Source organism: Oreochromis aureus, linkage group 18 (genome assembly GCF_013358895.1).
Source record: "Oreochromis aureus strain Israel breed Guangdong linkage group 18, ZZ_aureus, whole genome shotgun sequence".
NCBI lineage: Eukaryota > Metazoa > Chordata > Actinopteri > Cichliformes > Cichlidae > Oreochromis > Oreochromis aureus.
Genome location: NC_052959.1, coordinates 11577683 through 11602772, shown reverse-complemented (window position 1 = coordinate 11602772; position 25090 = coordinate 11577683). Strand labels below are relative to the sequence as shown.

Here is a 25090-nt window from a genome sequence, read left to right as displayed (position 1 = left end):
GCTGGGTCAGCATTATGCTTCAGGACAGGTCTAACTACATTAAAGGAGCAAAGCACGAAAGACAGAAAAATGTTACTTATCAAAGACTATGGGATTCACTAAACTCTATATCATTTATATCTGTTACCATCTCATCAGTGTTCTGTGAACAACACGGAGCCAGAGTGAGAAATTTGGTGTAGATGTTTAAAATTACTTTCAGACTTTGAGCTCTGCCCGATAAAGTGAAGTGAAACGTTCTTTCAGCTGTGCACTAAAGCTGAGATGTCGCTGCATGCTGGGCTGTTATTGTCATCGCAGCATGTTTGCATTAGATAAACATTAACAATATCTGACAAAGGACAGCTGGATACAGAAATCCTCCACATGCATTCCCCCCCCCCTATTTTAAAAGGGAATTACAAACAGGCCCAACTTAAAGCCTCTTGCCCCTTGGAGGCTTATTGAGCAATAAAAATAAATAAATAATAATAATCCTGTGCTCAGACTCCGATCCTCCACCTGCCCTGGAGTCACTTCTTTTCCTATGTTACCATGGTTACATTACAACCAAATTACACTCCTCTTAATGGCAGGTGAAACAGCTCCACTGTGTCTTTAGTGCCTGAGAACAAGAAACAATAATTAGGAGGGTTTATCCTTAAAACAAAACTAATGCTCCAGATGTTTTGAGTTTCGTGCGAATTTCAATCTGCAAGTGAGGTAGTTTCACTGCACTCCATACGGAGTCACAAATGAAACTCAGAGGTGTTCTTTGTTTGGTTTTTTTGGTTTTTTTTGTTAGAGGGGATGAAAAGCTGCTGCTGCAGCAGTGCAAGTGAAATTAAAATTCCCAATGCAGCCAAGAAACAGGTACGGACACGCAAAGACCTTTTCTTTTTCTCTTTCCCCTGCAGACTGATTCGTTTGTCATCGATGGCACAAATACCACCTCTGTTTTTCACAAAAAGCTCGTTTGTCTTCAGCGACTGTGTAGTCCATACAGCTTTTGTATCGGCTCAGTGGGAAAACGAGAAGGAGAGGATCTCCCAGGGGGATTCAGAGACTTCCACATTCTCACTCAAGGCTCAAGTCATGAACATTAAAGTCAACCCAAACTGCAAATTCTTTCTCCACAAATAAGGTGAGACAGCTGCAGTTTCTAGTAATGACACAATAATAATAATAATAATAATAATAATAATAATAATAATAATAATAATAATAATTCTGTAGAGTACACTGTCAGAAATCTAAAGGGACACGCGCAGAGTGATGTCTTCTTAAATAGTGTATTTTTGCGGGGGTTCCGCAGTCCAGATGTGCGGTGCGCCTCCACAACACCCCCGCGCGGCGACGTGACCACGCAAAGCCTACCAGGGAGAAGTGTCAAGTTTGCCGTTCCCTTCCCCGAGGACACCGGAAACCAGCAGATTTCATAATAAAAGATGTGTAAACCGTTTGGTTTTAATCAAGTAAAAGTAAATGTTTGTTAAGTTATCTGGCAGCACGGCTTAATAGGTAATAAACTAAAAACACGTTGGCCGGAAGTTGATTTTAGGCTCACATGCCGTCCCTTTCTTACCTCGGCAGGTTAGTAACGACGGTTTTAGGGTGTTTGAAGCTTTTAACACTAATGGCTGTATTTGATTTAGGTAGTCCCAGAGTCCCAGTGCGGACTTCACTCCCCACACACTAACATGTTTGATAAGTGTCAGCAAGATCAGACAGCGCTTTGTTAGGACGCTGGAGAGGCTTCATGGGATCCTGCACCCGTGGCTCTCCTGTAATAATAAGTCACATACTGGGTCCTGCTTTTTTTTTTTTTTTTTTTTTTTTTTTGTAGTTAGAGTCAGTCCACCTATCACCTGTGCTCAGTAAATTCAAATATGGGAAGCCCACTTGGCCTGCACGACACTGTAAAAACCTTTTTAAAAATAATTTTAAAGTCTTTTCATTCAGGATAAAGGCACAGCAGGTAAACGTTGCCTTATTTAAAAAAAAGGTTGAGTATTCCGCTTTTACGCTCTGCGTTGTGTCCGCCTCTCTAACCGGAAGCTGTGCGTCCTCCCTCCGTGTTACTTGACGCTGACCATTGAAGGAAAACGGAGCAGAAGAGCGAAACATGGCGACTTCGAACAATCCGCGGAAATTCAGCGAGAAAATCGCTTTACATAACCAGAAGCAGGCGGAGGAGACGGCGGCGTTTGAAGAAGTGATGAAAGACCTGAGCATAACCCGAGCAGCGAGGGTAATGACACCGGTTCTTGCCTTTTCCTTCCCTCCCTCCTGTCTGCGCTCCGTTTGTTTTCAGCGAGCTGTCAAATAGGCATTTGTAGCGCGGCGGCTGCACGCAGAACAGGTAAACAATAACAAACGACGCTTCCTGCCAGCTGTGGCCGATTTTCTCCTGTCGGTGGACGGCCAGCTGAGCGGACACGATGTAGCGGTCCTCAAATGTAGATGCGTACTGCGGGTCCATCTTTCCTAAAAGTTATTGGCTACAATTTTTGTCCCACGCAAGTGTAAAGCAAAGGGGCGTGCATGCGTGTTTGACAGCGCGCGTCCAGCACCGCGATTTAACCTTCATCTCGTGGGCTTAGATAAGAAGCGATTAACCTAAAGCATATGATATGATCCGTGAACGTAGACATTGACATATTTTTTTTAAAAATGAATTAAAAATCGTGGCGCATATAGGGATATATGTTAAGGTGTGTGTGTGTTTGTGTGCGTGCATATACACCGCGGTAAACTTGTCTGACGGGTCCTCAGGCCTGTGTGCACTGCAACATGAGTGACATTTACGCCAAAGATGAAGGCCAGCAGATTATGTGGAATTTAAGCCACATACAGCACGGGCCTCCAGAATAAATCCTATGGAGGCAGGGCTTCAGTGGAGACCGCTGCTGAGTGGAAATATGATGGACTTAACATCATCGCAAGCATCAACCACAAACGGGATCCTATCTAAGCTCTGTTTCTCTGAATCTGTGTGTGTGCCTCTGCTAAGCAGACGATAAAGAGCAACTTAAATGTCTTTCTAGAATCAAAAAAGCATTCAGAAAAGCAGAAGTATCGATAATAAAATGTAACAGTAGATATCGTAGATGCTGGTTCACAGTCACACAGCAATGGCAGACTGTAGTGACTTAAAAACTTCTAAACATGTGTATTGCTTAAAAAAAAAAATATTATTAGGAATACGTACTCACCCGACACTTTGTTAGGTACACCTTACTGGTGCTGGGTTGGACCATTAAGAAGTGCCTTAATTCCTCTGTGTGATTTGTCACTGCAGTTTCCAGTTTTTAGCTGACAGGACTGGCACCTAGTGTGGTCTTCTGCTGCTGTAGCCCATCTGCTTCAAGATTCAAAGATGTTGTATTCAGAGATGCTCTTCTGCACAGTTTGGTTTTAATAATTCTTTTTTCAGGGTTATTGTATCTTCTATCTCAGCTTGAAATACCAGCTCCCTTGGTCCTGATGACCATACCACATTCAAAATCACTTAAATCACCTTTCTTCCCCATTTGGTTTGAATTTAAGGATCTTGACTTGACAGGTCTACATGCATAAATGCACTGAGTTGCTGCATTGTGACTGGCTGATTAGATTTTTGCATGAACAACCAGCTAAGAAGGTGTACCTTAAACAAGTGGCCAGTGAGGGCACACTTAAAAATCGCTTGGTTTTAACTGAATATATACCAATCAAGTACATTTCATTTCAACAGGTAACTTAAATGTAATGTTTTACATTGCACTTATGCAACATGGAAAATTTACATGTAACCAAATGACCAAAAACCATCAGTTTGGGAAAACATGTTAAGAAAAATGGCCTCCTTACGCTTCTCCTTTAAACACGTCCTTATCTGGAAACTAATAGAATAAGTTGCGTCAGAGTTATGACTTTATTATTATAGTTCCATATTTTTAGATGGTATGTCTAGACAGGTTGGTCCCCTTTGAGTGGAGGCCTGTGGCCTCGTTTTTTAAAATCAAGATTTCATTAAGTATGCAATCAGTTGTTTGTGTGTTTGGCTGTCAGTAAGATTATACAAAAAACTTGAAGCTGAATATCATTAAAACCCAGTGGAGAGGTGGATTATGAGCAAACCCATTAAACAGAGTGAAGCCGGATCGCTTTCTTCAAAACTGCGAGATGGGGCAGTGAAACTGGTGGAGGATGCACTTTTCCAGTCATTAATGGAAAGACAAACATTAGGTAGCTCTTGTTTGAGCCAGAGTTAGACATGCTGGAAGGATACCTCGGTTTAGAGTTTCACCCTTTCACACTGTTGCCTCCCTTTGTGCTCAACTCTTACTCTGATTTTTCTTTTGTGCTTCTCTCCGTACATGGCGTCTTGTGATTAAAGTGACCCAGACTTCCTATTCTGTTGTTACAGTATCTAATCCGTTGCATCAGAGACCGCGGTCATGTAGTTAAAGAAATATACTCTGAGGTTGGAGGCTTATCAAAATACACCACTGATGCAGGCATAGTAATTGTTATTATTAGATTTTCTGCCCTGCCAACAGTAAGCAGTGGGCTTGCATAAGCCAATTTAATTGACTGGTCATGGGTTCTCTGATTGGACACGGAAAAGGAGGCTGTTTTGAAATAAACACTGGAGTGACAGTTTGGAGGGTTTTCCTTTGAAATGAAGACAGGCGCATATTGAATTATATCTATACTGCTTTGCTTCCGCCTTGGCATTCATATAATCTATTCACACTAAATAAAACAGAATCCGTTAAATTTGACACTAAATTAGCAACAAAATTGCAACAAAATTTGTCAAAAAATTAAACAGCTTTTAGCTGTCCATCACTTCGATCTTCCTTTCCTTTACTGCTAAAATCAGCAAATCTCACTTTTAGCACTTCAAAAAAATTAAGAAAAATCCAGAAACAGTCCTTTAATTTAAATTAAACAATCATTCAACTTAAAAAGAAAATGTTCTAGCAGGATATCATATTCAGCTCTCGTTATTAACAATATCACGGGCCTGGTCTTGTTTTTAGGCGTGTGGGGTGTTAATAGCTAATTTATTATATCGCTGTAACTGGAGCGTGGACTTAATGCGAGCGAGAAACCCTTTTATTTCTTTTCTAAATTTCCCATAAATGCCTGTTGATTTACCTGATGTTGTTCTGCTTGCAGTTGCAGCTGCAGAAGACCAAGTATTTGCAGCTGGGGCAGAACCGTGGGCAGTACTATGGAGGATCCTTGCCAAACGTCAATCAGATTGGAAACAGCACTATCGACGTGCCTTTTCAGGTACAGGATTGCTTATCTTTCCTTTGCCTTTCACATATCAACTGAAATATTCCTGGTGTTGGTCAATTAAATCTGTGGCCTGAACGGCAAAAATATAATGTGTGATATAAATAAATAAATACCCCCCCTTTTTTCCAATCTCTATGGGTAAGTAATATCCTGCAGTATTGACTGGTTGCTTTTTTTGGACATCCTGAGGTTCTTTTTTCCCTGGACTAAATATTCTTGTACAGGAAGTCACATACTTTGTGTAAGTCACTTATGTAAGCAGTATATGAACAAAAATAATACTTTATTTAGAGTAAAGTGTAGAAGGCAGTGTGAGTATCCAAGGCCACAGCCTACATTAGGTTTGTATACGGTTGTAGCGTGGCTCGACGCAGTCACAGAGCTCTGTCCAATAAACACTGTGTACACAATCCTGCAATAACTTTGAAGTTTATGTGTTGCTGCCGCAGCGTAATAAGAACGTTCTCGAAGCCACGTCTGTCACACCAAATTTGAATTGTGTGTTTTATGTGCAGGGAGCCACAGCTTCGTGCTGGGGTTCAGTGCACTCGGCAACAACGTGAACAGAAGCAGAAGTTTTTTATTGCTTTAAATTGTTTTCAGGAGCAGCTTCAAAGGTGGCAGGAAAGGATTTGCATTAATTGTCGAAAGAAACATAAAAGAAATGTCAGTCGTCAGTGAAAGCCTTAAAACTGATATTGCATAATAATGAATGTTAGAAATTGAAGGGGAAAAGGGTCAGGAGGTTGTGTGTAATTTGTTCTGAATAATAGGTTCCATTTTATTTGGGGGGAAAAAAAAGAAAAAATCATCAGTGCTATCTGCCACGCGACTGCTGTGTTGCTTAGTGTGTCAGTCTGTGTATATGAGAAAGAAGAGCTGCTCCATGTTTCATTCTCTCAGCCAGCGCTGGAAACAGTCTCTTGCTTGAAAGGCACTGAAGCTGCACACCAAGACAGAAAACATCTGACATGTGGGCTAAAAAGCTCTTGTCCTTGAAATTTCCACGGAATAGCTTTCCTATCAGACAAATGGAATGATAAAAAAAAAACTAAAATGTAATGCAGTTTTGTAGCTTTAATTTTCTTTGCCAATAACAACCCACAAAAAAACAACAAACAAACAAGCTGAAGAACATGCGTAGAACATAATGCACACATTTCAGATTTTCTTTTTCCAGTCTTCCGTGGTCCTTTTCACCCCGGGCCACTTTACCTTTCATTCCTGTGCTACATGCTCAGAGGAAATGTTTATTCTCTGCTGGCCAAGAGCAGTGTAACTGAGGTAAAGTGCTGACTACCTTGGCTGCCGCAGTGCTTTTTGTAGATTAATGACCTCAGAAACTCTCTTGTTATTGCTACACATTCAGCTCTGTCTAATACTGCAGGCTGGTGAGGAGCTGGAAGGTGATGTTTGCAATTTGACCAGTTCGTTACACATTTTTTTTTCTTGTCGTTGTTTGTCAGAATTCAGGGCTCGACATGAACAGGTCGACACGACACCACGGATTGGTGGAAAGAGTCTACCGCGACCGGAACCGCATCACATCGCCCCACCGGAAACCCCTGTCTGTTGACAAACACGGACGGCAGATATCCTTTTATGCCGCCTGTTGGGTGAAGTGTTGTTTAATGTTGGTTTTATCTGGTTTCTGAGCTTCAGTTTAAATCAGAGTGCTTGGTCAGAACTTGACTTGGTCAAATTTTCTTTAGGAGCAGTAGGGTGGCATTTCTGCAGATTATTAGGAATTTACACCATGTTATCCTACAAATACATGCCCCATGCTACAGTATTTTTTGGCCTGTTCATGCTGTTGGAAGCCTTATATACTTAATCACACTGAGAAAAAACAAACAAACATGTTTATATCCTAAAAATGGGTCAGTTTAACCCATTCCTAGGTGCTTACTATGCATGAATATTTCAGCTTTTTGTGGATTCAAATGAGAAGTAGCTTTGAAATGAAAAACGATAGGAATCTCTCATAAACTGCTGTAGGCGCATGAAGCCTAAAAACAGGTCATTTTAGCCTGTCGCTAGGTGGTTGCGGGGCAACATGATGCCATCATAATGTATCATGCATAATTTAGCTTTTGCGAATACAAATTAAATGTTACTGTTGTGAAATACAAACGATACAGTGCTTTTATAAGGTGCATAAGTGCTAAAAAATGGATCATTTTAAACTGTCGCTAGGTGGTTGCTAGGCAGTGCGATGATGCCGCAGTATCTGATATAGATAAGAACCTTCCGGGGCCTAAGATGAACTTGTGTGCAAAGGTTTGGTTGTTCATCTTCTAATGGTCTCGGAGGAGTTGGTGGACAAAGAAACCAACGCACAGACAGACAGAGATTTCATGTATTATGATAAATATTCAGTGGGAGGAGTTTGGCTGGGAATAACATGGTGTCAACAGCTGAACATTAGCATCGTGGAGATGTTAATAAACCATAGTCTGCACACACCCACACAGTTCTGAGAGCAGGACTAATCACACAGTATAAGTGAAACCACCTGCGGGCTTCTCCAGCAGAAGTCAATGCAAATCTTTAAACTGTATTATTGGGTTTTTTTTAAAGCTTAATATATGCATTTGTGTTTAAATGCTCCTCCATGGTAGCATTATTGGAAAATATACAGTGCCGAACAAGCAATTATTGACACCTTCCTATTAATAATGCTGTTGTATTCAGCCAGGTTTTGAAGTGGAAGCACTTCTTGATTTCAGATTTTTAGATCTTAATCAAACTGTTTGTGGGCATTTTTGTAAAAGACTTCAGCCTGCAGATAATGAAAGCGTACCCTGTATTGTAGAAGATCACCAAGCACAGTGCTTTATTTATTTATTTATTTTTTGAATTCACAGAAGAGAGTACACTGATTCTGCCAAGGCTTTCATTCTCCAGCTGTTATTTCTTAACCTGCGATGTCACATTGACAGCTGTCCATATGGCTCAGTATATCTCTCGCCGCCACCTGATACTAGTTGGAGGAGGTAAGACAGTCTCTGATAATGACACAATGTATCGGCATGGCCTTCTTGCAACTAAATACATTTTTTTTTCACCTGTCATGAAGAAGCGTGTTCAGATAATAACGCAAGACACATTCAGAGTGGAAAGACCCACAAGACTAACACTCTGACTGTGAAATCCTTCTGCATTGTCACATATTTAATGACTTTCACAGATTTCTGTCATTGAGAAAAAATATTAAAATGTTTATATTTACACTGCAAACTATGAGATTGTCCGTATTCCAGTGTTAACATTTAAAAATAACTGACTGCTGCACGTAATGTTGCTGTCGCGCAGTGCTGTAGTTGCCCACTATGTACTTTTTTGTGCTGTTCGGGTTGATCGCCTTATGTGAGTTTAAAATTCTTGTGCTGCAGGACAAACTCTGACTCAGCACTGCATCAGAGCACACTAACTCCTGCCCAGCAGGCCTCCTTCACTGGAGGATCACAGGAGCTGCAGCCAAAACGAGGTACACAAGATTTCAAAGATGTTCTCGCCATGTAGCGTGAGAGACATGTTCATTAGTGTGGTGTGTGTCAGCTCACTTCATACAGACACCCTGCATGAAATGAGCTGTTAGCTCTGCCTTGAATTAGTCTATTTGTGCTTTTTAAATGAGTGTTTTTTTGCATTATCTGCAGTATTCAGTGTTATTTGGGGGTTTTTTTTGTTTTTGTTTTTTGTGATCCTGTTTAGTTTTTGTGGTATTTTGTTGCTTTCTCCTGACGACTCAGTGGAAGCGCCCTCCAGTGTATGATGAAAGGGTTTGAATGCGGCTTTGAAGGCAAGAGGAGGAAAATTGATTGCTGTGAAGATGGGGTGCATTCAAGTACCATGTGAATTTCGCTCCTAATGGCCATGTGAGGGGAATTATGTCAATTTTAGAAGCACTTTGGTTGAATTTGTATGTATCATCTTGGAGAAGTGTTTGTGCTTTTACCCATTATTTCCATTCAGAATTCTTTTTTCTTTTACTAATGTCACACTTCTTGTCTACTTTCTTTTTTTTTGTTTTTGTTTTTCCTCTTTTTTAAAGGAACCTTTTTCTTCCCACTGTCACCAAGTGCTTACTCAAAGGGAATTGCTGGGTACCTTGTTTGTACCTTACAATGCAATAGTGCTTGGATATATATAAATTTATGTATATATATGTTGTGACTTGACGCTACATAAATTAACGACTGCACTTACTCACTTGATCTCATTAAATGAAGGCAGTTATTATGAGCTTCAACAGGCAGGACATCTGTAGATCCAAGAGATTGAGGAGATTTATTTTTTAATTTCTCCATCTCTCCCTCTCTCTGTGTCTCTCTCCGTCTCTCTCTCTCCAGTCCTCCTACTCACTGTACCGGGGTCTGAAGCAATTAAACAAGAGGTGGATGAAGATGGACAGAAACATATCTGGGACAGCAAAAAAGTAAATCTTCACACAAAATGTTTTTCACTTGAGTATCTCACCGGTCTTCATGATACACTAGTTGTCTTTTTTCTCCCACTTTAGAACATTTCAAGATCCAAGCCCTGCAAAGTTCCTGGAATCCAGTGAGTTTTACTGTCTTAGGTTGTCTAAGGATACCTTCCTCTATAGTCTGAGTAACACAATGAAATTATGTTTCGGTGTAAATATTTTTGGGGGGCACTTTGGTCTCACTGTTACGATATAGTGTTTAAATCCAGAAAGGAAGCTTCGGCTAGGTACGTATTTACACAAATCTGATGAATGGGTGTGAATAAAGCATAGTTTTGAACTGAAAGCATCTGACAGTAGTTCAACATTTTCATTTTGACTCTCTCAACTGCCAAAGGAATGAGAGTGTGGAGCCAAAAGATTTGCAAAAATACCATGGGCCAAATGCATGAAGTCCAAATATCTCTGGACTTGTTTGCCTTGGGAGACATTTCCAAGTAATCTGAATAAGCTACTTGGTGTTGGCGGTTCTGCTATTTCATCACCGAGTACATCGAGCATGTCATCACTGGAGAGTTTACGGCACCCGTCTGTTTTTCTGCAGCATTTTCCCATCTCCAGAACAGCAGCTGACCGCTTCGATGAAACCAGCAGCCCACAACACTGGCGGCTCTCTTCCCGATCTGACCAACATCCAGTTCCCTCCTCCGCTGCCCACCCCGCTCGACCACGACGACCCAGCTGCCGCCTCGTTCGGCTCCCAGAGCAGCACGCAGGCTCTGGGTAACACACAAGGTGGTAATAAGCACTCTCTGCTCTGTTCTCTCTGGACATATCTTACAGTTATGCGCAGGATATGAAGGATCTTGCATTTCAGCATTTGCCACTTGTTTGGTGTAAGGTTGAGTCTTTAAGGAAACTGTTTTCTTGTGCTGGGTAGGAGTGAACACCTCTCAACCCACAGTAGCCATGGAAATCCAGGCCGGGCAGGATAATGTGGTTCCTATGATCCTGAACGCAGGAGACTCCCACCAGCACCAGAACCTGCAGCTCTCCCCAACAACTCCACCTCTCACTCTCTCCCAGGTACTCAAGAGGAAAACGTTGTACATTAATAGACATATAAACAGTGTCATGATTTATAATAAGGCAGGCTACAAATACTGAAATGAATGCTTTTTGAGGTTTCTGTCATATAAAGTGCTGTGCTCCCAACAGGCGGCCATTAATGCCATGAACCTGGAGCAGCAGCTGTCCCAGTACACCTTCTTCAGCCAGCAGCCGTCGTCCCAGACACACCCAAACCAGCAAGTGAGTTTCTACCCAAAGCCACAGCTCAAAACATAATATACTTCATCTCATTCATATGTACGAACATCCAGTTTTATATAGTATTATGACCACTTGCCAAAAAAATCAGTGAATGAGTCAACAGCAGTTGTTTAACTCACACGTGTGGCTCCTTTTGTTTTCATTTACCCGTTTTAAGCATCCAGAGGATGGCTGAGCGTTAGTCCATCTGCATATGAAGCAATTCGCTCACTGACTGCCGCTTTACAGCTGACAGTTGGTCGCCCTGCCCTGTTGTTAGTTACTTCAAACAATCACCTCAGAGTTGAGAGCAGTTTAACTTGGTTTCTGCTCACAGCTAAAGCCACATCACTGCTAGTCACTTCCTCTTAGAATGTCTATCACCTTAGGTCAGAGTTATTTGAAGCCGAAGAGATAAAGGGAAACTTTCAGCACAACACAAAGCAATGTGCTCTCCTACACAACATGCTGCCAGTGCAGATGTTGCATATCGCTGCCCCCTCCCCCTGGCACTGACTCACTTTCTCTCGCACTCCCTCGCTTTTACCCGGGGTTTGTGGACATCTTTTCATTTTCTTCGCAGTTTTGGTTGCATTTCCTCTCCGGTTTTCTCTTTTCTGCCGCAGCCGTTCCTCAAACTTTTCCTTATAAGGAATTATATTTCTTGGGTCCGCTATAGTAGCTGCAGTGGATTCACACTCGAATCACACTCTCGAACTTGTCACGCTTTTAAAATTGTAGTCATGTACAACATACAGAGAAGCGTCTGATCATGTTTGTTATTGGTAGTAGTAGAGAATGAGTCATTATCATCTGAAGTTAAGTCTAAATTTTGGAATTGATGAAATAATTTACTTAGTAAAAGTTAATCTGGGTCTTCCAGCCAATCAGTCCTGAATTTTCAGTGGCCGTGGCATAGACCTCAGGAAGTTTCACTGGAAGTTAGGATCGAGTCCATTCCTTTACAGACCTGTTGCTGTGTTTCAGTTTGTGACTCTGGCGTTGTGGTCTGCTTTCTATTTTATCAGTCTGTCAGCTCCCTAAGCCTCCAATCTCGGGATTATGTTTATTAATGCAAGTACAGCTAATCCCAATCTCCAAGTCTTTCCAACTTCTTCCAATATTTTTGGATTTATGAATGTTTTCATTCTTTTCATTCTAAGAATGTTCATACATATTATCTCTGTTTATCACATGAATGCTAAACCATTTGAAACTATAGCCTTATGTTAAATGTTACTGAACATGTGTCCTAACAAACTGTAATCATGAAGCCATTCATGTTTAACTGAAATGAAAATTTTTGTTCCACAGCCCATTAAAAAAAAAAGAATATTACAAAACTTTGACGTTAGCCAGACTTTAAGATCTCAGACATAATGTTTATCTGCAGCTGCTGCTGCTTTTTAATTCGATTGATAGCATCCAGATGTGGCAGATTGTGAATGAGTGAGTAAGATGAAAAATGAGGGGAAAAATAGATAAGCTGCATTTAATGACGATGATGCCTTTTGGCTCTCATGGGAATATTCGACTTACTTTGACTTACTTACTTTTACTCGTCTGTGATTCTGTCAGTCACCTCTCTATTGTTGAGATGTTTAATGAGATGGAATTAGAGACTAACCACACCAGAGTTATAGCAGCAGCAGTTCATAAATGAATTATTATAACCATATTTTTTTAATAAGGTTACAAATAAATAATAAAGCCTATGATGATTTCAGTTACCAGTTAGTTGGAAGAAAACTTTGCAAACCCTCTGATATTCCTGTCACGTCGGCTTTTATTTCATTTACTTTGGTTACATTTTGAGCAGATCTTCATTTTTGCCACAGTTGACTAAAAATAAAAACACACCAACAACTGTGCTTTCCACGTCTTTATTCAACATACTGAGTTATCATCACAGAGGCTGTAAAAAAAATAAATGAATCTCTGCTAATTGCTTCTCCAAAAGCTGTTTGGATTCAGGTGTTCCAATTATGAAGATGAGACTAGAAGTGTGGGTTGTTGAGGTTGTTCTCAGTAAGAAAGCCATAGAGAGTTTGCTCTTGTGATAACTATGACTCAGTCACAAGAGCTTTCTCGCTAGGGCTTTTGCACAAACCTCTTAAAAGCTACAGACACATTTCTAAGAATCTAGGCGTTCATCGGTCCACAATAAAATAAACAGAGGAGATAGTGACGTGGGGCTATTGGGATCACAGCAAGTGCGAATACACGCGGTCCTAAAGAAGGTACAAAGAACCCAAGACCAACTGCAAAACACCTGCAGAGATCTCGCTAACTTGCTAAAATCTTTGTTCGTGTGTCTCAACTCCCAGAACAACAGATGAGACGCAAGTATAACATTTTGACAAAAAATACACAACGATTTACTTAGAGGGTCAAAAGGCACCAGATGCCAAAAGTAAAACCATATCCCTGCTGCCTCAGGGTCTGGGAAAAAATAAATTTTACAGGAGAATGTCAGTACAGCAGTCCTTGTGCATAGTCAGGTCAGACTCTTCACCTTTGTCTAGAAAGTTTATATGTGTTCTTTTTTACATTTTGTCATGAACTTTGACAATAAAATTCAACAAAAACATATAAAACTCTAAAATCTAAACTCTTAAAGATATCACCTAAAAGGCAACTTGTAGCCTTTTATGTGATTTTTTTTTTCTTTTGATGTGTTTTCATATCTGCCAAGATGTAATAAAATAAGATATGAATATAATGCGTGTGTGATAAGCAAGCATTAAAATTATACAGTGGTGCTTAAAGATTAGTTATCTATTTATGAGTCCACTGCTTATTTTCCAGCAGGCGGGTCTGGTCCAGCTGCCGTCCTCGGTGAACTCCTGCTCCCCATCAGACAACCAGGCGTCCTCGCAAACCAACATGACCATCGACATGAACGCGGTGAGCAGTCTGTGTCTCTCTGATTTGCTGTAACAACAACCCAGCGATGACTGGTTCTCCTTGGCTGGTTCCCAGTTTTCCCGAAGAACAGTTTTCAGACGGTGTTAACGTGTTGGGCTCGGGGTTTCGCAAACACACTGCCACGTCGAAGTAATCAGAACTGATATCGTAGAGATTCAGCTGTGACGTGAAGTTGTCCAAGAATGTGTTTTGTAACAGACGTTTTGCTTGGGGGACAAAAAAAGACATTAAAATAGGACCGCGTGTGACAGTGCAATTGTTCTTTCTTTGTTATTTTAACTATGATACAAAACCATAATTTTGCAGTCCCAGAATTTCTTTGTTTCTCTGCGGAGTTCAAGTCCCCCCCAAAAATCACTAAGGCAGAATGTAAAAAATGCACAAAGAGATTCGCAAAACATCAGTGAATGTGAAAGCTTCTGTAAGGCGCTGCTTTTCCTTCAGATCTTGGCTCTCGCTGCTTCGCTCCACTGTTGCGATGGGAATGTGTTTGGATTACTCCAGAAATGAAGTGGCCTACATTCTCCTCATCTCCGTAAAAGACTGTGCAGTGTGAGGTCACGAAAAAAACGCAGAGGAAGCTCGCTGGGATCTGGATCTTAGACTTGTATTCTTGTTATTAAACCGCTAATAAGGAAATGTTTGATCATTTTACAGTCAAAGTAATGTCACGGAAAACATCACCTTCTTTCATTTTCAGGCGAGTTCAAACAGGTTTACTCGACACCACTGACCAGGTCACCGGTTTATAGCTCTATCCACAGACCTTGAACTTCTTTTTATCACTCTCATCTCATGCTACCATTATTTTGGTAACTTATCTTTTAATAGTTTAGGAGTTTAAAGGTTTGAACTCCTCGTTGACTTGTAAATGATTACACATTATCAGCCTCATTTGATAAATCTTAATTACTTGATGGCGTATCTGTTGCTTACTTGGAAGGTTTTATAGTACTTTTTAGATGTTTTTTTATTTTGTTAGATAGTATAAAAAAACATCTGATGATAGGAGAGAACAAGAGATAGCAGAGTGGGTTTTCCCTGGTCACTATTTTTAAAATATTCACTTGCTCAGGTTTAATTTCCAGCGATATTCTTACTAATTAATCCCCTGTAGTTTTCAGTCTTTCACCTTTTTTTTTGCTACTACTCCACTGATGTGAGGTCTACACATCACTCGTCACATATTGTGATCATATTAATTACATTTCAGCATTAGCTACAAGTATATACAGGTTCAATATTCCTCTGATCCTCAGTCTCCTGCAAGAAAAACACCACAGACATGGTTAACCAAAGCTCCTTGTCCAATAGGAGAAGAGTTACACACAACGAACGATGGGGGGAAACAAAAAGACGGCCTCCAGTGTGAATAACTCAAATGTATCCTCTTGTATCAGGCCTCGTCCCTTCAACAGTACCGCAGTAGGGTTGGATCCTCTGCCAATCAATCTCCAACCTCTCCCGTCTCCAATCAAGGCTTCTCACCCGGAGGCTCGCCTCAAGTAAGGGCGTGTGGACTGAACGAGCTGCTGGCTCGCTTTGTATAAACGTCACCGTCCCTTGCATCGTAGTGCTGTGGTTATCTCTGCTGAGTAGGACTCCGTGCAGCTTTTTCTTGTTGATACAGATCTGGGCAAAAAGATAAAATAAAAAGCGAGCCCTTCAGCAAGACCCATAACATCAAAACAAGCATTTTTTCCCCCTTAAGTTAATTGTATTGTCATTATTTACGTAGTTACACACGATTACTTTCTGTGTTTTTTAAGCCAATAAAAGAATAATATCTATTAGTATCTAATAAGTAGATAAAACACAGTGCAGCCTCTATTAGTTGACATTTTTACGAGCAATAGCAGGAAATCCTGGGGTTTCTTTGAGTCTGAGCCTACCGACATGCACAGCAGCATCATTAACCTTATGAATCACTGATGTGTTTTCCATGCTTGACATAATAGGAAGTGAAACAGCGCAGTGAAGGAAATACTCTGGGAGAAAGCTGTCTGTGTGTACTTAAAGTTAATAATATACACAGAGAAAATGTGCATTAAAAAGTTTGTTATATTCCTGATCTGAATGATCACATTAAGCGCTGACAAACTGTGAACCCTGAGCAGCTCTTGTTTTGCCCAGATCTGACCACCAGTCTCTTTAAGCAGTCTCTTAGTGTCATTGATGTGTTTTGTGATGTAGCCGTGTCCCTGACCTTCCTCCTCCTCTGCTGCTTTTTGTGGTATTTGCATCGCAACTCCACCGTTTCCCTCCCAGTCTTGCTTATTAGACTGTGAACTGGAGTTTGTTTTGTTCTTTCCTATGTTTGTCAGATCTCTGTGTTTATTGTGGGTTTGCACCAGCACGGGGGGGAATGGGTGAGCATCAAGGGAGATATTAATCCCCTTCGAAGGATTTTTGAGGAGAAGCTGCTGATCGGGGTTTAATCTGCGCAAACTGAACCTTGCTTGCAGCGTACTGCGTTAAGATAAACTGAACACGCCCAAGGCAAACATGGATTAGGGCTGTCAGTGATGTGTGTGAGACTTAGTAAAAGCATGTCAGATTTGCAAGAGGTAGTGCTGATAATCTTTTAATCGCCTATTGCTAAGTGTTTTTCTTAAATATTGTCTTGAATTACACGTTTAAAAGTGCCACCTAGTAGGCCTTTACTGGGCCAAAGATTAAAGTCGTAGTTTCTGAATTTTAAACGTGCCCTTGTGTGTTTGAGATGTGGAGAGAGAGTGGTGAGTGACCGAGTTGATTCATGCTGTGTGTGCATTTCTATATGTTTGCTTTCCCAACTCGGGTCTTTCCAGAGCTGAAGTGGCTCGCTCGTAGTCCCGAGGTTATCCACAGGCCAAACCACAACTGACAGTCTGTGTTCTCTTGTTATCCTGGTCTGCCCCGTGGGGACTTGTGCAGCGCACACAGATAATGTGGTTTCGAACTAGGAGGAGCACAGACTGAGAATATGATCCAATTACTTATACATTAAGAGGCCACAATGAAACGGGAGAATTCCTGCTGCTGATTCGATGAGGACATTCAAATAAGGAATTTCGAGAGAATTAGCTTGCGCTGGATGAGTCGGTGGTGGGGAGATTAAAGCCACAGAGGGGATTACATTTTCAGTGATTCCCTTTATTTTAATGCACATTACATCCTGTTTGGTTTGTGTTAATTAAAACGTGGAAGCCAGAAGGCAGGAGAGGAAGCTCCTTTTTCATGTAAGGCTTTCCTTTTGTTGTCGTTACGTAGACGATTTTGGGCGTTTGGCAGGTTTGCATTTCAGTGTATTATGTATACAGAGAGCTGTAAGATATCGGCAGCTGATATTGAAGGATTTTGTCGTGTGATTAATTAAGCCATTTGTTTATTTCTTTTATCATATAATATATTTATTTACATATCTGCAGATTACTACAACTGTTTTTTCTTTCATTTTTTGCAGATTTTAAATCATTTTTGTACAATTAAAATTAATTCTGTAAGTAAGAACACATCCAACCTGTGTTAAAGGAAGGTTTGTGCTGCAGTAATGTCACACAAATGTGCAAAACGTTATGGCAGATGCTCAAAGACTTGTAATGGCCTCCTCAAGAAAAAAAATCAGCTATAAGCATTTTATAGAGGCATATAAAAAATGCTAATTATTCTAAGCCTTTGTATCTGGTTGCTTAGACCCGAGGTGTCAAACATGCAGCCCACTTTGATCGTTAGTGGGTCAGACCAGTGAAACTACATGATAAATGTGTAAAATTCCAGTAAAACATCTGGTAGTTTATTGCCTAGACAGTCCTGTAATTCTGAGATTATTTTTTTAAACACAAAAGCAAAAATAAATACACTGATGGTGCATCATTCACATAAAAACACTAAATGTGTTGGCATATGCAAACTGGGTGGGCATTTGTACACTTAAAAACCCCACACACACATTTCCAGATGTTGTGATATGTTGCAGTGTTCTAGCTGCTTTGACTGTCTTGTTTTGTATATCCCATGTTTTATGTTTAATGTATTATGTCTGAAGCCTTGATGCAGCATATATATATATATATATATATATATATATATATATATATATATATATATATATATGTCTACATATATATGCTCATATTGATGGTGCGCACTTGTAATTTTGACCTGAATCTATAATAAACAGATCACTGCTTGTTTGTTGTTGCAGCATAACTCCATACTGGGCAGCGTGTTTGCAGACTTCTACGACCAGCAGCTGCCTTCCATTCAAGCCAGTGTGCTCTCACAGCAGGTACAGGCTCTGTCTGTGTCAGATAGAAACCAATCATCTTTGCATGTTTTTCCTGCATTTACCTTTCTCCTACTTCAGGGACTTGTTGCATTATTTCTTTCTTTTGGTATCGCCAGTTGGAGCAGTTCAACATGATGGAGACCCCCATCAGCTCTGACAGCCTGTACAACCAGAACTCCACCCTCAATTACTCCCAGGCTCTTATGATGGGTTTGACTGGCCACTGCAACCCTCAGGACTCGCAGCAGCTCGGATACAGTAACCATGGCAACATCCCCAACATCATTCTCACAGGTGCTGTTTCGACACTTCACACGGCTCCTCAAGTCATGCAGCAAAGTGGCCTGTTAAGGCAGAAACCCAGACTCTAAAGTGTAGAACTGTTAGATCCAAGTCTGGAGGAACGCTTGTGATTCATGTTTTCTTGTGGGTCTGAACAGAAGAAGCTTCACAAAGATTTTGTTGATTACCGGATTGTTTTAATGCATCAAACTGGTTGGAAGCAACAGCAATTTGAATTAAAACGCTAAAATGAAGCATATGAATAATAACACGCTAAGGAGAAAAAACTTTCAGCTGCTCCCAATTTAATAGGCAGTAAAGAGAAAGAGCTTGGGATGATGAGAATGGCATTAATTTTGGCGTTCATTATTCATTCTACCAAACACACAAACGCACAAAATTCTTGTAATCTTTTGATGATTTTATGCAGTGTACATGATGAGATATTCAAGGTCTTCACAATTTGACACTGAGGAACGTTATTCTGAAATAGTTTGACAATTTCCTGAGCCATTTTTTTGCAGATTAGTGAACCTCTGCCCCACTCTACTGCTGAGAAACTCTGCATCCTCTCTTTTTTTCTCTCCCATACAAGGTCTTTTGTGATATGTTGTTACGATCAAATTCAAAATGCTATATATTTTTCATGAAACAGTAAATATGTCTTTTTTGTCATTTGCCACGTCATTCAGTCGACGTGTTGTTACATTTCTCACGAGTTGCACATCAAGGATAAAAAGGTGGTTGCCGTTATGATGGAAGTTGCGATGTAGATTTCCCACAGAAGTCTAAATCGGGCATAAATCATAGGATAAAAAATGAAAGTCCAACTTGATTATTTATGCTCTGAGCAGTATGAAAGTAGCGGGCTACCAAACTGACATACAATCACTAGAATGATACCTCTGACATTGTTAAACATACTGCACAGAGGTATAACACTTATCTGCATGTAGATTCAAAGATAACCATCCTCTTGAGCTTTGCCTTTAATAGTTTTTAAAAAATTAGCCCTCCTAATAATCAGCTTCACTTAGATATGTAATTAAGATGCCAAGATGTCCCCTTAAGTTGTTATCAAATCATAACCCACACTCCTCTGCATTCCTCTTTTGTTTTCATTGAAGTCGTCTCTAATTTTAGCCTTCCTTCTCTCCCTCAGAAACCTCAGTGAGATGAATAGTATTTGATTTTTTTTTTTTTTTTAATTTCTTGTTGTCTTTCCACAGTGAGTGGAGAGTCTCCACCCAACCTGCCCAAGGACCTGACTGGCTCGCTGCCCACAGATGTCAGCTTTGATGTGGACTCTCAGTTCCCGCTGGACGATCTGAAAATCGACCCGCTGACGCTCGATGGCCTGCACATGCTGAATGACCCGGACATGGTCCTCACCGATCCCGCCACCGAGGACGCATTTCGCCTTGACAGGCTGTAACAAAAGCAGCGGGTGTAACAGGTGTGTGAACTCTGCTACCTAAAGCCGAGGGTCTCTGAGGAGAAGATATCTAGAATCAGGCTGATCAAGGGCCTCATCTGGGCTGAGCATCAATTCAACACCAACCAACCCAATCGACTCCCACAAATGAGCTCTTAAAATGTTGCTAAAGACTGCTGCCAGCTTCCCTTTAATGGTTCTCTCACAACCTTTTGTGATTGATGGATCCTGTTGCGATTTAGATGATATACCCGGTTTTTATTTGAGGAAGCGTAATGAAAATTTGAGGGCATAAACGGCCCGGTCTCTAATTCTCCATCAATGACTGACTAAACTATGTCTGTAGAGCAAACCCGTAATAAATCACACTATAGCGATCGCACGGCTGTTAACATAGAGTAGCTTGATGACTCAGAGGAAACACCTGTTGAGCTTAACCTCCCTCTGTGCCAAGCTGTAATGGAAGCCCCGGTGAGGCGATGAGTCACCCTTTTTTTGCAAGCTCATTTATTTTTAGGGAATGCTGAATTTTGATTTTTATCATAGTCAGTGGCGGTCATCAGTTTATGCATGAAATCACAAATCACTGTGCATACTTGTTTTGCCTTAATAGCGTCTACATTTTGGTTTTCATGCAAAGATGACTCTTATGTAGATGAAGAAGAAAGGAAAAAAAACAAAGAAGCATTTTAGGGATGGAGTAATTTTTACAGGTGGTTTGGCCTACGTAATCCGCCGTTGTGTCGTCACTACCATATCATTTTTCACCTTCATTTATCGCACCTAAACGGATAAATGAGGAATACGAGCTAGATGTTTACAGGCTTCGTTTTATATTTTACATGTACAGAATGTGATTAGAGTTTGCGTAACGGTATCTATGCAAAACTACAGTGATCGATTTGGGACTGTAAAATGAAACACACACATCGAACCCTTATACGCAGGAAGGCAGCGTGCAGGATTCTGGGAGGACGCACGGTGACCGTGCCATGTTACTTTTGAAACTGTTTCTGTTCTTTCAGACTAGTGAGGTGTAGAGATGGTGGGGGAAAAAAGGCACACAGGATTACTCCCAAAGATGTGACCTCAGCGTAGTTGAAATATATATATTTTTCCAGACAATTGAACTGCCTCTATAATAGAACAGAATTGTTGATACAAAGAGAATGTATTTAGGTCACATCTGTACAACCATGTTGTTGCCATCCTGTCATCCTCATTGCCTCTCATAACTAGCCTTTATGTCCTTAAGGACACATATTGTTTCCCCAAAGCGGATATGACATCCTGCTTTAAGTTTTATGTGTTACTTTGCTCGTTTCCCTGGCGCTACAGCGACTCTATGTATCCGTTTTCTCGTAGCGCTCGTGTTGTCCGTGCCCTTTATCGGTTCGTTCCGTATCGCTCTGGTCGCTCTCGTAGTCGTATGCTTTCGTGCTTTAAAAATCCTCCGTGAAATCAGTGCGTGTTTCAGTAGATGGGTCCTTTGAGTTCATTCAGAAACGTGTCTCATTATTGCACTTTATGCATTTATTTAAAACACTGATTTCTCAGAGTGTATATACCAAACCCCCCGTCCCCACCTACCCTCGTGACTGTTATGTGCACTGGACCTGTCTGTCCTGTCTTTGATAAAACTTGCCTTCTTGTAAAAAAAAAAAAAAGAAGAAGAAGAAGAAGAAGGAGAAGAAAAAAGAATTGAAAAATTAAATTGAATTATAGTTATTTTTGAAAACTTCTATAAAAAAATCTATTGAAGAAAGCTGAGTTTTTACTCAGTCAGTGAGTATTTTGTTATACTGTTACACATTTTTCTTTCCTAAATTTTTTGCACACAGGTGTGTCTGTCGTGTCACTGCAGCTCTGACTGCATCATGTCAGAATAAAGAAAACCAAACAATGCTCGAAGATGTTTGTAATAAATTATTAATTAGCACAAAAAAACAAACAAACCACGGTTCAAGTTACAAAAATAGTGCATTGGACATTTGCAGTAAGTGTTATTGTAATACTGTGCCAGATGGGATGAGTCAGTCCCTGAAAAGTATTTTGCAGAATTAATATTGCAGTTCAGTGCAGGTAGAATAAAATGCAAAAGGCTCTTAAAATAGATATAGATTCATTCCCAGGACACTATTCCACACTATGAAAACGGCTGTTATGTTCCTGAAACATTGTGTCTGTCGATGTGTGTTGAGGACCCCTGTGCCAGCATATTTATTGTCATGCAACACAAAACTATGAATCTTAAAATTAGATTTTTAAGCTTTTTCCTTAAAAAAACACAACAACAAAACTCTAATATTTCAGATGCATCATGTTTGTCAGTGATCCTGCGTTCTAGTTATCACTGTGGGAAAGTGGGGTGGTTGTTTTTTCTATTTTAATAATTTTGTGACTGCACGAATCTCCTTAAGTGTTTTCTCTTTATGGCTTGTTTTTTAAAAATTTATTTTATTTTTATTTTTTTTTAAGGGTTAGGTCAGTTTTGTTTGTCTGAGCAGCGTGTTGTTTTGTTCCCCTTTGTTTGTTAAACTCGTCTTTTGTCTCTCTTTGATTCTGCATCGTGTATAGGCTACGTAACTGCTAAGTGAAGCCTAAAAGCATCAGATATGTGGTAATCAGCCTTTCATGCACATGTAGAAGCCGTCGTATGATACTGTGTTTTATACCGCAATATCCAGTATGCGCTTATTTCCTGTGGAACACCCGCACAGAGTTTTGATTATGTCATGGTAAATCTATAGACTAGCTTTGTATATTGCTGTATGGTAGGAACAATGTTTTTCGTGCTTTATGTGATATGATGTCAAAGTAAGAAAATGCACTGAGAAATACTGTGCTGCAATATGTCATTGTGGCTCTATATTCTCTGCTGGACCTCCAGACTTTATAGTGAGCCTGACATCTTTTGTGGGTTCTTTATTTCTGTTTGTTTTTTGTTGTTTTTTTAACACTTTTTGTGCTCATGTAGATAAGCGCTGACTGATGTGTCACCTGTTACTGCCACCTTTTTTAAGCAGTAACGTTCAGGTATGGCACCAGTGTTTACAGAGACAAGAGTTTACAGCAGAGCAACGTTTGTTTTCCTCTACCTTAAAATGTTTCAGCTGAGTTAAATACTGTATCTGGAAAAACAGACTACATGCATGTAGAACCACTTGCAGTGTAGATTAGCTAAACAATTTTGTGGTTTAAACAGTGAATCAGTAATGTTGAACAGTTATTTCAATATTATTATTTATTAATTCAGAGTTATCTGACATTTCTTTTGGACCTCGTCCATATGCATTTCAAGACCCCTGAAGCACTTTTCATTTACTTGAAAAACTTTTATTCTGCAGGAATTCCACTTCCTGTTACATATTAGACTATTTAGATTCTATTGGTCTTTACTTCAGACTAGATTTGTCTACAGCACTGTATCTTTTTTCTCCTTCTTTTTAAAGTAAAATCAACAGTTGAACCAAAGGTAAAAAAAAAAAAGAAGATAGCCATAAGTAAGAGAATAAATTTTAAACTGTTATAAAACATCTTCTTTTTCCCTCAAATGATCCTATTATAGTTCAAATTATTTCATATTTATCTACAAAGTCATTTTTTAGGTTGGACACAATTACTGATTTCTACAACATGAATTAAAGGGGCACCTGTTATGCATCTCCTTCCAGTTATATTTGCTCTTAGAATGGGAGACACTAATTATAAACAAGACCAAAGTAATTACTTTATTGCGTGATGAAGTAATCTAAAGCCTGTCCTAAATGCTTAGTTTTTTTCTACTCTTGGCTCTGTATGATGTCACTGAGAGTGGATATTCTTAATATGCTCATCAAAGTCCCCAGCGGCATAGGCCTACAGATTGTTTGGGAAGTGAAATCACTATGAAATTGATTTCTAAAACGTGTCTGTGGGTTTTATACTTTATGTCACTCGGGCCGCTTGGGTCCCAGTGACGCAACTTTCATCATCAGACAGTGAGTGTGAAGGCCCATGCAGACGCCTGCATGCCTGCTTGTTATTTTTGTGTGTGTGACTTGTCCAAAGAGAGTTTACAATACAATGCACCAACTACTAGGCCTGAACTCCACCCACCTTTCGTTCAAACCTTCTGTATGTGACAGATTCCTGTTCAGTATGTTTAAGAAGAGCTAAAACAGCCTGTTGCATAGACAAAAGATGACCCGAGAAGCTGCACCAGGGCCCTCTATGAGATACGTGGGGGTTATTCTGTACTGTGAATCCTGCACGTCTACTCTAGAAGAGTCAGCAGTGTTTTTGTTTTTTTTAAATGTGGTGCTGGAAATGAGCATAACAGGTCCCCTTTAAAAAAATGACTGATATGTCCTGTCCACTAGATGAGAAATCTATTTTCTGCATGATGCCGAATTTCAAAGTATCTTGACATATCGTATTTTGCTTTAAACTAACCATTTATTTTTGCCTATGTTTTATAAATTTGTGGTGAAATCGTATTTTGTAGTGAAAAAAACCACTGAGACATAACATGGACACGATGAGAAATAACACTAGTAAGAAAAACCACATACAAATACTGTACAGTCAGACTAATAGTGGCTCTGTGACACAAGCTGTTAAAACACAAGCTGAATCAGGAAGATGAAACAGAGTCATGGTCATGTAAGGTCACTCAGTGTGTTGCCCACAGCTATGAATCCTGTGAGTGCATTTCGAGGACGGCCCAGTGCTGGTTCAAGCCTCACACAATGGCAGCTAAAACGTTCTACAATGTATTTTAAGTTGAGTGAAACTATTCCACACACTGCAAATGCATTTTACTGCCGTGAAGAGGTGCACTATGTTTCTGTAGTGCACTCGCAGCAACAGGAAACATTATGCTCGTATAATATGCAAAACTAGCATTCTGCAGCAGAGCTTGGCGGGTCTGTACTTTTTTCTTTTTGAGCTAACCCTTTAAAAGCGACTGGTTCAAACCTTGTTCTTCTATTTTAACTGTTAAAATTGGACCAAAATAATCCAAGTTGGCTGTAAATGTGAGCGACGTTATAGATTTGGGGCGGGGCTTTCCGTTTGAACTGTACCTGATGTATTTTTCTCGTGTGAAGGCTTCTGTCTTTGTATCTTTGCATTATTATTTGTAAATGAGATGAAAATAAATATATCTGAATAAGCC

The 25090-nt window shown here is 40.1% G+C and overlaps 1 protein-coding gene and 1 long non-coding RNA gene across 5 annotated transcripts; both read left to right on the top strand.

Annotated features, from left to right (window-relative positions):
• Positions 1 to 582: 582 nt before the first annotated feature.
• LOC120434227 lies at positions 583 to 1406 on the top strand. The gene is made up of 3 exons (XR_005609003.1): positions 583 to 852; positions 966 to 1123; positions 1295 to 1406. It is a non-coding gene; the product is annotated as an uncharacterized LOC120434227 (long non-coding RNA).
• A 669-nt stretch (positions 1407 to 2075) lies between these two features.
• Positions 2076 to 25090, top strand: crtc1a (CREB regulated transcription coactivator 1a). Of its 4 annotated transcripts, none has more exons than XM_039602553.1 (15): positions 2076 to 2230; positions 5149 to 5265; positions 6741 to 6866; positions 8209 to 8270; positions 8670 to 8764; positions 9630 to 9715; positions 9800 to 9840; positions 10311 to 10501; positions 10647 to 10792; positions 10925 to 11017; positions 13829 to 13924; positions 15346 to 15450; positions 18132 to 18215; positions 18332 to 18509; positions 19727 to 25090. In XM_039602553.1, exons 1-15 carry the CDS (start codon positions 2105 to 2107, stop codon positions 19930 to 19932), a joined length of 1752 nt encoding a protein of 583 aa, XP_039458487.1. In that variant the 5' UTR covers positions 2076 to 2104; the 3' UTR covers positions 19933 to 25090. The 4 variants fall into 4 exon arrangements, with proteins under 4 accessions (XP_039458487.1, XP_039458486.1, XP_039458489.1 ...); XM_039602552.1 differs by having other exon boundaries at positions 13826 to 13924; XM_039602555.1 differs by lacking the exon at positions 15346 to 15450.

Excerpts from the sequence above, each read along its gene's own strand:
- crtc1a (XM_039602552.1), top strand. The coding sequence starts at position 2,105 with ATGGCGACTTCGAACAATCCGCGGAAATTCAGCGAGAAAATCGCTTTA. Across the intron at positions 8,765-9,629 it reads GGAGCTGCAGCCAAAACGAG|TCCTCCTACTCACTGTACCG; the intron begins GTACACAAGATT and ends CTCTCTCTCCAG. Across the intron at positions 10,502-10,646 it reads GGCTCTGGGTAACACACAAG|GAGTGAACACCTCTCAACCC; the intron begins GTGGTAATAAGC and ends TGTGCTGGGTAG.